General features: G+C 43.6%; 1 protein-coding gene across 6 annotated transcripts in view; it reads left to right on the forward strand.

Annotated features, from left to right (window-relative positions):
- SPECC1 (sperm antigen with calponin homology and coiled-coil domains 1) overlaps positions 1-16,669 on the forward strand; it is a 519,798-nt gene that overhangs the window by 358,181 nt on the left and 144,948 nt on the right. For all 6 annotated transcript variants that reach the window (XM_073667990.1, XM_073667989.1, XM_073667993.1 and 3 more), the window contains one exon: positions 11,371-11,513. In XM_073667990.1, coding sequence (XP_073524091.1) covers positions 11,371-11,513 — 143 coding nt within the window. The remainder of the gene's footprint in view (positions 1-11,370; positions 11,514-16,669) is intronic.

The raw sequence follows: 16,669 nt of genomic DNA on the forward strand, positions 1-16,669 counted from the left end.
TTAACGTGCAAACCACCCTCGGGGGTAAAGGGGTTTTCCCACAAACAAAAGTTCATTTTATTCACTAGATCTTGAAATAAAAATAAGATCCACAATTGGATGTGATTAAAAAAAAATCAGCTGTACACTGTAATGGTTGTGTCTCAATGTGCAGGAACATGGTCATTTATAAGATTATCTCAGCACAGGAACATTTTTTTTTACTCGCATCCAATTGTGGATCTTATTTTTATTCCAAGATCTAGTAAATAAAATGAACTTTTGTTCGTGGGAAAACCCCTTTAAGTCCAACCTATAATGTTCGTAGGAAGGCTCGTTCCCAATTATCAGGCTGGGTAAACATGTCAGCAGTCACCTGATGAATAAGCTAAACCCTCTTTCGTTGAGTGATTGGATTGTTTATGCATAAAAATCTTTCTTATCGGCAGCATTTCACCTCTAATTCTGCCTGGCACAGTATATGGGGACGGAACCATCAATATTTGTGAGTGTTCTGTCCCGATTGTTGCTTATCGGCATGGAAAAAAAGGCCAGTTAACAAACACCAAAAAACTTGAATATAGCGGTTTGGTGCTCTTTACTGGCCTGAAATCAGCCATAACTGACCGCCATATAAAGTCTTTTCTCATGGATTCATATAGAATCGGTGAAGAAAAACTCTTGGCTTTAAAATATGGCGCCCTAGACATCCAATTATCTGCTAAATGGAATAATTAACCTTCTTTCCTGGAATTAGGGTTGGTGTCATCCAGGAAGACCTGGGACGTCTGCTAACGTTGCAAGGACTTGGTATAAAAGGCATTAAGTGCTATACCGATTTTTCTGAAAGATGTGTGTAGAGAGTGTCAAAGCTGCATAGCTTTACTTTTTAATTTGTCTCGTCACTGTCAGCGCTCAGAATGAAGGACACCACAGTAAACTCTTCAGGATAAGATCTGCTGAGGAAACAAGAGTCCTATTTATGACACTGGCGTCTTTCATTACATTCGGCCAGATATCTGCCAAATGGATTGCTTCTAATGAAACTGTTGGCATTCTCCTAGTTGGACCATTCATGTATCTAGTGGAAGGAGCCAATTTAGTGTTAAGCATTTTTTTTATGTTTTTTTTTTTTTACTTTAGTATTGTTTTCTTTTATTTTCTCTTCACATGAACAAGAGCAAAGGTAGGGGAGTTTGTGTAGAAAGGTAAAAGTATCAAAGGGAATCCGTCAGTAGGATCAACCCTCCTAAGCCTCCTATATGGGCTTATAGGTCATGAATGAATAAAATGATACCCTGATACCTGCAATCCGGTCTTATTCCAGAGAAGTGACCAAGACAAACAAAACATTTATGTATGAAAAGCCCATGTCCCTGTATAGGACAAACGGTTAACCCCTTAATGATCAAGCCAAATTTTTGAAATCTGACCAGTGTCACTCTATGTAGTAAAAACTCTGGAATGCTTCTTTATATCCCATAGATTTTGACATTGTTTTTTCATGACACGTTATACTTTATGACACTGATAAATTTAGGTTGATATGTTTTGTATTTATTTATAAAAATATCAGAAATGTGACAAATTTCAAAAAATTTGCAATTTTCAAACTTTGAAAGATTATCCCTTTAATCCAGCTAGTCATACCACACAAAAACATTAATCACTGTGAGGAGCTGCCCACTTACTAAATACTATGATACTTTTCCAGCAACGGACCACAATTTTGTCAATATTATTATTGTGTATTATTAGTGATTTACTTGTTATGTTTTATATAGTTCTGCTTACTTGTCAGTATGTAAGATTCACTTGTAAAGTGTCCAGCATTCCACTAATCTCATCTTTATCTCAGATATCCATTCCATTCAGTGACCTTATCTCAGGGGCATTGGACCATTGGTCTTTCAGCCAAGGGACCCCTTATGTAGATGGAAAGAGTGGACACAGTGGAGCTGTCACCACAGGAGGTCTTACATGCAGACTCATGTTAAAGTAAATGCTTAAGGGGGAGGGTGTCATCACTTCTGACCTTTGGAGGGGGCTGACCCCAGGGAGGAAGAGAGAGACATGCTTAAGGCTGTGTGCCCACGATGCGTTTTTAATGCGTTTCTGCAGCTGCGGAAACGCATTAAAAACGCATGGTAGAAGGCCTGCCATGTTCCCCAATGAGAATCCACATGTGCTTTGCACATTCTGCGGAAATTTCCGCTGTGGATTATCATTGCGGAAAAAAACGCAGCACTACCAATTATTTTGCGGAAGTGCTGCGTCTTCGCCGCCATTGACTTGCATTAGACCGCATGGATTACGCATCACTGTATATGTAGATGCGTAATCCAAGCGTTCTAATGTGCGGATGGTACCCGGGTATAGATGAGAGGAGAGTCTAACCACACCCAGGTACCATTAAAAAATCTGTAAAAAAAGAATAAAATAAAAAATAAATGTATATTTACCTTCTGGCGGCCCGCGCAGCGCTCCTCCGCGCTTCCCGGCACTTTGCAGTGGACTGAACTAGGACCTGCGCTGACGTCAGAGTCATGTGACGTTGGCAGGTCTTTCAATCCACCGATCCCGGCAGCCGGGAGAATGGAGTGTAAAGCAGGACACCGGGGGCCATCGGAGGGTAAATATACATTTATTTATTTTTTTTTACCACTCTCTCGGGTCACACTATATAAATCCATGCTGTTTGCATGGATTTATATAGTGTGACCTAGTTGTCACAAGCACTTTCCAAGGATGCTAATCGCTTGGAAAGCGCTTGTCAACCCGCATGCGGAAATGTCAGTGGGTAACCGCTCCATTTCCGCATGTCCCTGGCAGGAAAACGCATGTACAATCCGCATGTACAATCCGCATGCGTTTTTTTCTGCCAGGGAGATGCAGAAATGCTCAGGAAAAAATCCTGAGCATTTCTGCATTGTGGGCACATAGCCTTAGTGAGGGTTGTGGGAAAGGATTGAAGGAAGAGGATGGATACCGTGGACTTGGAAGATTGAATGGATAAACATGTTACCATTATGGATTATGTCGTTTGGATTTACACTTTCTTAAAAGGACTGCTGCTACTGGATATCTGTGCTTTCATCGTTTTATCTGCCGTCTAGAGGATCATGGACTGTGGCTACAGACTATACTGGCTGGAGATACGAGATCTGTGGGCCAACCAAAAGTTGGGAGACAGTGAGTATGGCCTTATACAAAGCCAGTGGAACTACTGAACCCAGATTGGGAATTTGAGGACTGAGAGAACTGTATTTTGGCCATTTACCTGGAATTGCTTTATTACCATGGCTGTGATCAATAAAATATTGTTGCATCGTTAACCTGCCTAGGTGACTACTTACTACCCACAACCTCAGATCTTTACAATAACATTTCCCTCATGTCTGCTTTACATCAGCACCATTTCTAAAATGTTTTATTTTGTTAACATTTTAGAAGGTTTAAAAATGTAGCAGTAATTTTTCATTTTTTTCAAGGAAATTTGCAAAACATTTAGGGACATTTATTTTTTAGGGACCTATTCAGTTTTGAAGTGTCTTTGGGGATCCTATATGCTGGAAATCCCCAGAAGTGATACCATTTTAAGCACCTCTCAACGTATTCAAAATGGCTTTCAGGTCGTTTATTAACCCTTCAGGTGCTTTTCAGGAATTAATGCAAAGTGACATGACAGGAATGAAAACAAAAATTTATTTTTACCATCTAAATGTTGATAACTTCTGAACAGGCCGCTATAACCGACAGACACTAAGGCCGTTATTTGGCCATGAACTGCCAAGGCAAACATCAGGACCACGCGATTAAGATCCCACTGTGTAAAAAGGGTTAAAGAGGGAGCCCCCACACTCTGTTAACCAGGTAGATGCTGTAGTCACTATTGCCAGCAATATTTAAGGGGTTAAATGGCCATGGTCGGTGCCAACTCTGATCGTGGCTTATGCAGCAAGTTGTCAGCTATAGTGTACAGCTCATAGCTGCTGGACTTTCACCTGTCGGAGGATGCTAGTCTCTTATATCGCAGGTCCTTTTTAAGTCGTATTGGAGGTCATTAAGGGGATAAACAGAGCAATAATACAATACTAGAGCACGTATTATAATATAAGGAGCATGCTCAATACTAGGCCCTCGGGCCATTGAAATAATGCAGTACAGCATTCATGATTGTATTAGAAAATAAAGGAACAATCACCAGTCTTGTGGTGCGCGTCGTCCTATTAGTACTTCCTCTTGCTACTTTCAATAAAATTCAAGCGTTGACCCTGTCAGTCCCTATTATGCTGACTGACCCTGATACACCAAGACTACTGCCCTTACAAGGGTAGTCCTCAGCTGATCCTGAGTTACTAGTCAGCCCTGGACTGACCCTACAGTTGCCTCCCGACGCGTGTCCTCAAATGATTCATCAGGGGAATGGCACACCAATGTTAGGAACGTAGGGTTTTTAGCACCCCTCCTTCAGGATACAAAGCAGGCAGTGATGCCCAGCATATGAGTCTGTATGTATATGTATTTATACACATGCCTATATAGATGGGCGGCTGGAGCAATCACTCTGGACTTGCCCATCTCTTCACGATATGTGTGTTTGAAAGTTCGCCTTCCTGTTTCCTGGAGCGCACGCTTGCAGTAATACAATCATGAACGCTGTACTGCATTATTTCCATGGTCTGAGGGCCAAGTATTGAGCATGCTCCCTATATCATAATATGGTGCTCTAGTATTGTATTATTGCTCTGTTTAAATGTTTGACCACTGTGTGTCCTATACAGAACAAGGGCTTTTCATACATCAATGTTTTACAGGTTTATGTGTCTTGGTCACTTTTGGATAATTGCCATTTTAAATTTGTACGGTAAAAGCTAAGTTTTATTTCCGCATTGTTGTTGCATAATATATCTGACTAGTGGACTTGGCCCAGTGTTGATTGTCTGATAGTCCCATATTTTTTGCTTCAATACTTATTCCAAAGAAATCCATACTTTTCTTAATATGTAAATGAGCTGTTAAGATCTATGGGACAGACATGAATCTCCCTGAGAATCTGCCTCCAGAGCTTATTTTAAATGAAAGGAGGCGATACCAGTGTGAGACGTGTAGATCAGGAGAGCGGACTGTCAGTCATTACATGTCTCACACTGGTAAGGCCCACTGGTAAAGCTCTGGAGGCAGATTCTCATTAAGATCTATGTCCAATCCATAGATCTTAACCGGTGATTTACATATTAAGAAAAATGTTGATTTCTCTGGAATAAGATATTGGATTGCAAATATCAAGGTATCATTTTATTCAACTTTCTATGACCTATGTGCTCATATAGATGGCTTAGGAGGGTTGATCCTACTGAAAGATGCTCTTTAAAAAATAGTATCTCTAATTGGGAAAATTGGGGTGTAAGCCCCATTAGGCAACAGAAACTTTTGTGAATGCATTTTCTGTCTAAATCAGGGGTGGGCAATTAATTTTCCCGAGGGGCCACATGAGAGACCGTGACTGTTGGGGAGGGCCGAACCAATAGGCTGAAATGAATTCTGCTCAATATTAATATTAACATGAGCATGAGCCCCACACAGCCTCCCCATGTCCAGCATGAGCCCCACAAAGCCCCCCATGTCCAGCATGAGCCCCACACAGCCCCCCCATGTCCAGCATGAGCCCCACACTGCCCCCCATGTCCGGCATGAGCCCCACACAGCCCCCAAGTCCAGCATGAGCCCCACACAGCCCCCCCATGTCCAGCATGAGCCCCACACAGCCCCCCCCATGTCCAGCATGAGCCCCACACAGCCCTCCGGTGTCCAGCATGAGCCATACACAGCCCACCATGTCTAGCATCAGCCCCACACAGCCTCCCATGCTCCCATGTCCAGCATGAGCCCCACACAGCCCTCCCATGTCCAGTATGTGCCCCACAGAGTCCTCCCGTGTCCAGCATGAGCACCACACAGCTCTCCTGTGTCCACCATGAGCCCCACACAGCCCCCTATGTCCAGCATGAGCCCCACACAGCCCTCCCGTGTCCAGCATGAGCCATACACAGCCCCCCATGTCCAGCATGAGCCCCACACAGCCCTCCCATGTCCAGCATGTGCACCACCCACCCCCCCATGTCCAGTATGAGAGCTCGAGAGCCTCCTCATGTCCAGCATGACAGCCCTTCCAAGTGTCCAGCATGACAGCCCCCCAGTGTCCAGCATTAAAGCCCCCCAGTGTCTAGCATTAAAGCCCCCCCTGTGTCCAGCATGAGAGCCCCCCCTGTGTCCAGCCTGACAGCCCTCCCTAGTGTCCAGCATGAGAGCCCCCTCTGTGTCCAGCATGACAACCCTCCCTAGTGTCCAGCATGAGAGCCCCCTATGTCCAGCATGAGAGCCCCCCTGTGTCCAGCATGACAGCCCCCCCTAGTGTCCAGCAAGAGAGCCCCCCCTGTGTCCAGCATGAGAGCCCCCCTGCGTCCAGCATGAGAGCCCCCCCTGTGTCCAGCATGAGACCCCCCCTGTGTCCAGCATGAGACCCCCCTGTGTCCAGCATGAGACCCCCCTGTGTCCTTCATGAGAGCCCCCCCTGTGTCCAGCATGAGAGCCCCCCCTGTGTCCAGCATGAGAGCCCCCCCTGTGTCCAGCATGAGAGCCCCCCCTGTATCCAGCATGACAGCCCTCCCTGTGTCCAGCATGACAGCCCTCCCTGTGTCCAGCATGAGAGCCCCGCACTATGTCCAGCATGAGAGCCCCACTATGTACAGCATGAGAGCCCCCCTGTGTCCAGCATGAGAGCCCCCCCTGTGTCCAGCATTAAAGCATCTCTTGTGTCCAGCATTAAAGCCCCCCTGTGTCCAGCATCAAAGCAAAGCCGTCCCTGTGTCCAGCATTAAAGCCCCCCCTGTGTCCAGCATATACTTACTTCACTCCCCGTTTCCCTACGCTCCTGTCTCTGATGCACTGACTCTCCGCAGTGTGCAGGCTGATGCCATTGTGTCAGCTGTTTCTAACGCTGATTGGTGGAAGAGGGAAGTGGTGGCCCCTCCTCCACCAATGCATTCACCGCGGATTGAGACCACGGATTGAGACAGCGGTGACGGTGTGCAGGCGGGCAGTGACGGCGAGCGGTGACGGCGTGCGGTGCAGTGCGGCTCGTGGGCCACGGTTATCAGCCCTTCGGCTGTCTCGGTCCGCGGGCCGGACTGGAACAGCCAGAGGGCCAGATGTGGCCCGCGGGCCGCACGTTGCCCAGATCTGGTCTAAATCTATGATATTGTTGATACAAGATATATTATAATGGAGCTCTCTAGGAGAATCACTGTGTAGAGGCTGCCAATGGGAATTATTCTTGATATTGCTACATTGTTTAATACCTAAAATTAGTAAAGTCCTAATTTTCAATGGAAGGTAAAAAAGTTCCTGGGACCAATATGGTTTAGCCTGGGAACTGTGGAGCAGCAGCATATTCTTGGCCCCAGAAGTATGGAGGGACTGACTATTTAATAATTCCCACTGTGCTCGAGGCCTCATGATCCCTTGATAAATTTGAGTATTTCCTAAAATTTAAGTGCAAGAATTTTAGACAAATCAAACTAAGTATGTGGCACCCCAGGGGTCTGGTTACCACAGTAATAGAGATATTATGTCTGAGAGCAAGTGGGAGGTTTCTCTGGTCAGGAGCCCTAAGCATGCAACACTGCCCACCCAGACCTGGGAGGGGAGGAATCTGCCCTTATAAACTGGGTCTGGGGCGGGTTTAGGAGGAACAGAGCCTGCAGAACAAGCAGAGCAGTCAGAGCCTGGAGAGGGAAAGTAAGAACCAGGAGCTCTGTAGGAACAGTAGCTGAATACCAGGGGCTGGAGCTGAGCAGAGTTCGCCCTGGTTGAAGACACTAATACCGGACACTGAGTCCGAGGCTGTGGGGACATCCAGGTCCAGCAGCAGAATCCAACCGGCAGGGGATTCCATGTCCTCTGGCCTTAGAAACCCGAAGGCACGGTCACAAGCAAGGGACTAGCACCGCCATCGTGAAGCGGAGGCTAACGGAAGGCCCCAAGTCACCGGCCATACGGGGGAGCACCACACGGTATACTCAGGGACGTGGGCTACTTCTACCCGCATAGAGCAAGGTAGCCAGGAAAGAGTGCAGATAGTCGGGGAGGCCTACAACTCCACCTGGCCAGGTTAGATCCTGCTTGCTCACAGACTGACCAGGCCCCTACTGCTAACCAGTACTCCCGGGAGGGTCTGCGTTATACCATCAGTAAAGACCCTGAACTGCACCACACGTCTCTGTGTTTCATCGCCGCACCAGCACCATTACTACTGGGACGCTCACACCATCACTCCCATCATCCACATTAGCTGCCCTGAGGCAATACTTCTCCCGTGGGGAGTTATCCCATACTCGGCTGCGCAAACTACATCAGCCTCAGCGGTCGGCAGCGCAGCGGCGGTCCCCACTGACCGCAATCCACGGGTGGCGTAGTCGGACACTTATTATAACACCAATAGACTGCCACTGGTTTGACCGCCCTGGGCACGGTCCGGGTCACCGCCACGGAGGACTACAACCCCTAGCGATCCGGCTCCGGGTATCCCCCTGCACAGCACAGGCCCAGGGGGCGCGTCAAGTACATCATGGTTTTAGTAGTTGGTAAAGGGCCCAGATTTGAAGGGTATATCTCATCATGACAACAGTCCTTGAGAATGAAATGAGCACAACAATCAGCTGATCAACACAGGTCCAACTTTTCATAGTTTTTCATGTATCATGGCTTTATTATTTGCTGAGGGAGACTGTCAAGAATATCGCAGCCCAGGAGGGTCGAGCAGAACCACCCGCTGTGATCTTTGGGTTGAACAGCTCTCTGCTCACCCCTATCGCCCGGACTATTACACGATTGGCCGACGATTAACGGAGGAGGCTGCAGACTGTTTGCACTAATTGGCCAATTATCGGGAAACTGACAGCGTGCATATTGTATATACACCTCAGATTCCAATGCCTGGAATATGTATATACCTCCGTACGATCACTGCTAACTCCATGATAACCCCAGACTACTCGCTGCCACCACCAGTCGTGTTTTACAGGCTGACTGGAAGACTGGTTTCTGGTATCATATAGCTTCGAGGCGCAGTTTACAGAACAAAAGGAACAGAACTATTACATTTTATATTTAATTCAAAAGGAGGCAGTGTTTATGAAAAATACACAAAAGATTTTACAAAGGGGACAAAACAATACAGCATATACAATTACAGAAAATAAAAGGGATTAACAAGAGAACTTACTACGTCGCTCCCAGAGACAAGTCAACTTAGCCGAAGGAGAGCGCTTCGCTTGGGGCCGTTCGGTGAAAGGGATTCATGCGTACACGATGATGTGTTTCTCTCTACAAGAACCCAGATCTTAATTTGGCTTGATCTTTTATGATCACCCGAGTTACTCCCACACACCTTCCCGTGATGACCTCATGGGGTCGGGGTTGTGGGCTGTCCTCAGCCCTTCAGGATTTTATGAAAATCCCACTTATGCGATAACTCATCTCCGGATGATCGCAGAAGTTCGAGATTGCCGCCATATTTTTATTGCGAATTTATTGTTACCCAGAGACCAAACATGGCATGGCTGTTAGTTATCTGTCTACTGTTGAGTTGTGGCTTATAGGCAGATGTCACAGATATGAAAAAATATGCATATTCTTCCCATATTAGACCCGGTGCTGAAAATGTATGTCTCATCAATATCGGATTTATACAAACATTCGGCATTGAATATTTTCTTTCGGCGACATCCCATCTAGCTGAGCTGCTCTGATGAAAGGAATACGTATACTGGGTAACAATAACTATTTCTAAAGGGTGTGAGGCATCTGTTTTAATCCTCTACAAAACGTAAAAGCTTTTTTCTATCTTAACTATTTGTCCAATCTGTAACTGTTTGTCCATACACAATGGACATCCTCGTTAGTATGCCAGTGTCTATTGTCATAAAAGGAGCTCCTGCATACATTTTAATTAGAATTCTCACTTTCCTTTGTCTCCAATCTATACATCATAGTCTTACTTATTGCTTTTGTGTTAAACTGTGTAATTCACATAAAGGCAGCCCAGATTGTAAGCTCTTGTCGAGCTGCCACTCTGTGTGACAGGAAAAAGGAGGGAGAGGGGAGAATGTCCCTCTCTAGTGGGGATGCAGAGCAGTTAATATTTTCTATGACACATATTTCTATTGACAGAGTCCTTTAAAGGAGGTCGCGGAGACCTAGATATTGCAAAAGACTCCCATGATGCCAGCATCTTTGTACTAGCTGAGGATGTTTCCAGTGCTCTGATCTGGCATTGATGTTGTACAAGGGGCCTTTTTAATGTTAAGATCAGCCATATATTTCATTTGCAGTTGCCACTGGTCGTTAAATGTAGTATTCCATGCTAGCCAGAACAAAAGCCGCTAATACTCGACTGCTGTGTGTGGGTTATAGAGAAGTCTCTAGTGGGGGACTGTCAGTTTGTTTTCTCCATATGCCCCAATGTTGTATGTGGACTTGGGCTGTCCTGATGGGGACTAGCACAGGATATTGGCCAGTTAAGTGGCAATTATACGCTGGATGAGTGGCATGTTCGTTATTTTGCCCCCTCTTCAACTGAATTCTATGATATTTTATTATAAATTATACTTATTACATTTCCAGTTCTTTAGGAGTCCATTATTACAGCATCTGTGCCATGTACTGTCTTAATTAGACATATTATACGTTCTGCCTTATTTCTTCCTATGTAGACAAATGATAGTCAGGAAATGGTCTTAATTTCCCTTAGGCCTTCTTCTATTCTTCTGCAAAATCTACATTTCCTTCACATGGTAATCCATTGCAGATGGATAATAAAAGCATTTTATAGTGAATTTTGATATCTCTGTACGCACTTATTCCCATTTTACAAAGTGCAATATAGCTTATTAACTTGCTGTATTACTTTTGTGAGGCTTAAATTGGCGAATACAAGTCGTATTACTGCCGTGTCTAGTATTTCATATAGCGTCATTGATGGAGATTGTAGAACCCATACACGAGCATAGTTGAATGTCTTTGGTTCATGTATTTATACTTGCACTGGCTGACACAGAAAAGGGCCCCTGTGCAAGAACAATATATGGGCCCTTTACAGCCCAAGATCTCCTAAAAGTACAAAATTGCACCTGATTTGGAGATAGAAATGGGCCCCCTTACCTCTTGGACCCTTGTGCGGTCGCACAGGTTGCACCAATGATATGTCCGGCCTTGTATACTTGACCATGTGTCTACAGATAGGTTTTGTCTTGATGGGTCTACTTTGTTTTTAGTGAATTATTAGTAATTTTTTTTGCTCTTGTAACAAACCAATTTGTCAATTCGCAGAAAGTTACTGAGTGAAGAACATGTGGATGGAGTTAATGCCATCAGATGGCAGAGCCATAATATGGGTCAAACATCAACGGCTGCCAACGAAAATCCAGCTACAGTCAAGTCCTTAATCAAATCATTTGATGTGGCTCCCCAAGGTAAGAATATTTACAGACTATATTTGCATTATTTAAATGCTGGGAATTTTCTTTAGTATTGAAAAAATTCTATTTCCTGTGCCTAGAGACACTTACAATTAAAGATATTTGTCATGAATAATCTCCTGCTTGATCAGATGCAGACATTTAGACAAGGAGTTAAGCAACTGTACAGTGGAGTGTTTAAAGAAACACTCCTCCTCCCATCAAAGTTTTCATACTCTTAAAATATTGCAGTCATCATATTGTATAGCACTGTGTACTTACAATTACTCATTTTACCCTTCTACCCAGTTGATTCTTCTCTTTTCTCTGCTCTACGTAGAAACAGGAAGTATCTTATCCCTGCATTTATCATTCCCCTTTTAAACTCCTGACCCAGCTGTTTCTTCCTCCCCCATGCCATAGATTATTGCAGTGACTTGTGCAGAAAAAATTGACCTCCCGTTTCTATATAGAGCTTCGAAGGATTCAGCTAGTCAATTTTTTATCACATGATATCATAGACCTAATGGAAAATAAAATAATTTACTGGGTTGAAAGGCAAAATGAGAAATTGTAAGTACACAGTGCTATATAATATGATGACTGCAATATATTAAGAGGATAAAAATTTTGATGGGAGGAGGAGGAGTGCTTCTTTAAGTTACAAGACAACCATCTATCAACGAGTATATATCCATCATGGGCATTCTATTAATTAACTCCAGTTTGCCGATTTAAGCAGCCCCTATAACTCATTTCACCATATTCCTAGAAATGTCATCAATCATGGTTGCAATCACACCTGGTCCCTTCGACTTATGGAGATTCTTTAACACCGGAAATGAAAGGTCATGGAATCTTTCAAAATTCTATGTTGTACTGGACAGTGAAGGCATCTATCGCATGGAGAAAATTATTGATAAGAGGGAACAAGTTCTTGGTTCCCATTCCCCACTTAATTAATGGGAACGAGCCTTTATTTAAGTATTTACATTGTTCAATTACACATCCACGTAAATCTTCTAGATATGTTTAATGTAGATGGTACATGAACCTGTACAGATATCAAGTTTTTTTTGTATTTTGGAGCTGTAATAACACAAAAGGATCAGGCCAATTTTGACCTTGAAGACTAGAAATTATTTTATTTCTCTTCTTTGGAGCTGGGTGGTAATAACTTTTTCTGGGTTTGACATGGTTGTGTGAGGCTTTTTTTTTTTGCATTTCTAATTAAATTTTTTTATGGCACGCCAGTCAGTACATAATTCTCTAAATTTATTGTACAGGTTGAGACGGTCGTACATATGCTGAATAGGTATATATGTAGTGTTAGTTTGTGTATATACAGTTATATGAAAAAGTTTGGGCACCCCTATTAATCTTAAGCTTAATGTTTTATAAAAATTGCTGTTTTTGCAACAGCTATTTCAGTTTGATATATGTAATAACTGTTGGACACAGTAATGTTTCTGCCTTGAAATGAGGTTTATTGTACTAACAGAAAATGTGCAATCTGCATTCAAACAAAATTTGACAGGTGCATAAGTATGGGCACCCTTATCATTTTCTTGTTTTAAATACTCCTACCTACTTTTTACTGACTTACTAAAGCCCTTTTTTTGGTTTTGTAACCTCATTGAGCTTTGAACTTCATAGCCAGGTGTATGCAATCATGAGAAAAGCTACTTAAAGTGGCCACTTGCAAGTTGTTCTCCTGTTTGAATCTCCTCTGAAGAGTGGCATCATGGGCTTCTCAAAACAACTGTAAAATGATCTGAAAACAAAGATTATTCAACATAGTTGTTCAGGGGAAGGATACAAAAATCTGTCTCAGAGATTTAACCTGTCAGTTTCCACTGTGAGGGACATAGTAAGGAAATGGAAGAACACAGGGACAGTTCTTGTTAAGGCCAGAAGTGGCAGGCCAAGAAAAACATCAGAAAGGCAGAGAAGAAGAATGGTGAGATCAGTCAAGGACAATCCTCAGACCACCTCCAGAGAGCTGCAGCATCAACTTGCTGCAGATGGTGTCACTGTGCATCGGTCAACTATACAACGCACTTTGCACAAGGAGAAGCTGTATGGGAGAGTGATGTGAAAGAAGCCGTTTCTGCAAGCACGCCACAAACCGAGTCGGCTGAGGTATGCAAAAGCACATTTGGAGAAGCCAATTTCTTTTTGGAAGAAGGTCCTGTGGACTGATGAAACCAAGATTGAGTTGGTTGGTCATACAAAAAGGCGTTATGCATGGCGGCAAAAAAACACAGCATTCCAAGAAAAACACTTGCTACCCACAGTAAAATTTGGTGGAGGTTCCATCATGCTTTGGGGCTGTGTGGCCAATGCCGGCACCGGGAATCTTGTTAAAGTTGAGGGACGCATGGATTCCACTCAGTATCAGCAGATTCTTGACAATAATGTTCAAGAATCAGTGATAAAGTTGAAGTTACGCAGGGGATGGATCTTTCAGCAAGACAATGATCCAAAATACCGCTCCAAATCTACTCAGGCATTCATGCAGAGGAACAATTACAATGTTCTGGAATGGCCATCCCAGTCCCCAGACCTGAATATCATTGAACATCTGTGGGATCATTTGAAGAGGGCTGTCCATGCTCGGCGACCATCAAACTTAACTGAACTGGAATTGTTTTGTAAAGAGGAATGGTCAAAAATACCTTCATCCAGGATCCAGGAACTCATTAAAAGCTACAGGAAGCGACTAGAGGCTGTAATTTTTGCAAAAGGAGGATCTACTAAATATTAATGTCACTTTTCTGGTGAGGTGCCCATACTTATGCACCTGTCCAATTTTGTTTGACTGCAAATTGCACATTTTCTGTTAGTACAATAAACCTCATTTCAAGGCAGAAACATTACTGTGTCCAACAGTTATTACATATATCAAACGGAAATAGCTGTTGCAAAAACACCAATTTTTATAAAACATTAAGCTTAAGATTAATAGGGGTGCCCAAACTTTTTCATATAACTGTATATATGTGGCTCTTCTCCTACATGCCGCAAATGGCGATGATTGTGGCATACCAAGAGTTAAATGGCAGTGACCAGATGTTCCTCTGATCTCCATTAAAGCAGGACTGGGACTCTGTATTACAGCTGTTGTCCTATTCCTGTTGCGCAATTTGTCACGATGGAGGAACTATCTGAAACTTATGACAAACATACTTGACGCATGTTGTCATGCAGGTAATCAATAATCTTAGGTCAAGGATCTTCACTGCAGTGGAAATTGTTGGCTAACCTATCCAAATTAGAATAATTATCTCTCACGTGGTGATTTTGGTTAGATCCATAATCGCTAAAAAAAAGCACATCTATTCCTATTCTAATTGACATACAATCAAGTTTCTTTTTGATTTTTAAGTATTGGGTTACGTTTGCCTCCTCAAAGAATGTATTAATTTAAGAGGCACTGGAAATTGTGGTTACATTGTGAATACAATTTATGGAATCCAAAGACGTTTTCCGGTATGTGAAAAAAATAGACTAGGAAAAGGAAATGGTATAAAATAAAGAAATAACGTAAACTCATTCATTTAATTCCCTGCTGGCTCCAGTGTTGCCACTCCCCTGGTTCCCACCTGTCTTACTTTACTTTCTGCAGTGATGATGTCCTGTCCATGCAAATGTGACTGCTGCAGCCAATCACTGCCCTCAGCAGTCACATGCTGATATGGCTATAGGTCGTAATTGGCTGCAGCGGTCACGTGTGCATATACAGTACAGACCAAAAGTTTGGACACACCTTCTCATTTAAAGATTTTTCTGTATTTTCATGACTTTGAAAATTGTACATTCACACTGAAGGCATCAAAACTATGAATTAACACATGTGGAATTATATACTTAACAAAAAAGTGTGAAACAACTGAAAATATGTCTTATATTCTAGGTTCTTCAAAGTAGCCACCTTTTGCTTTGATGACTGCTTTGCACACTCTTGGCATTCTCTTGATGAGCTTCAAGAGGTAGTCACCAGAAATGGTCTTCCAACAATCTTGAAGGAGTTCCCAGAGATGCTTAGCACTTGTTGGCCCTTTTGCCTTCACTCTGCGGTCCAGCTCACCCCAAACCATCTTGATTGGGTTCAGGTTGGTGACTGTGGAGGCCAGGTCATCTGGCGTAGCACCCCATCACTCTCCTTCTTGGTCAAATAGCCTTTACACAGCCTGGAGGTGTGTTTGGGTTCATTGTCCTGTTGAAAAATAAATGATGGTCCAACTAAACGCAAACCTGATGGAATAGCATGCCCCTGCAAGATGCTGTGGTAGCCATGCTGGTTCAGTATGCCTTCAATTTTGAATAAATCCTCAACAGTGTCACCAGCAAAGCACCCCCACACCATCACACCTCCTCCTCCATGCTTCACGGTAGGAACCAGGCATGTAGAGTCCATCCGTTCACCTTTTCTGCTTCGCACAAAGACACGGTGGTTGGAACCAAAGATCTCAAATTTGGACTCAGCAGACCAAAGCACAGATTTCCACTGGTTTAATGTCCATTCCTTGTGTTCTTTAGCCCAAACAAGTCTCTTCTGCTTGTTGCCTGTCCTTAGCAGTGGTTTCCTAACCGCTATTTTACCATGAAGGCCTGCTGCACAAAGTCTCCTCTTAATAGTTGTTGTAGAGATGTGTCTGCTGCTAGAACTCTGTGTGGCATTAACCTGGTCTCTAATCTGAGCTGCTGTTAACCTTTGATTTCTGAGGCTGGTGACTCGGATAAACTTATCCTCAGAAGCAGAGGTGACTCTTGGTCTTCCTTTCCTGGGGCGGTCCTCATGTGAGCCAGTTTCTTTGTAGCGCTTGATGGTTTTTGCAACTACACTTGGGGACACTTTCAAAGTTTTCCCAATTTTTCGCACTGACTGACCTTCATTTCTTAAAGTAATGATGGCCACTCGTTTTTCTTTACTTAGAATTTGTATTATGGCAAGAAAAAAGCAGCTAACAGTCTATTCAGTAGGACTATCAGCTGTGTATCCACCTGACTTCTGCACAACACAACTGATGGTCCCAACCCCATTTTTAAGGCAAGAAATCCCACTTATTAAACCTGACAGGGCACACCTGTGAAGTGAAAACCATTTCCGGTGACTACCTCTTGAAGCTCATCAAGAGAATGCCAAGAGTGTGCAAAGCAGAAAATAC

Source organism: Phyllobates terribilis, unplaced genomic scaffold (assembly GCF_046119375.1).
Source record: "Phyllobates terribilis strain yellow unplaced genomic scaffold, ASM4611937v1 Scaffold_2__4_contigs__length_985480577, whole genome shotgun sequence".
Lineage (NCBI taxonomy): Eukaryota > Metazoa > Chordata > Amphibia > Anura > Dendrobatidae > Phyllobates > Phyllobates terribilis.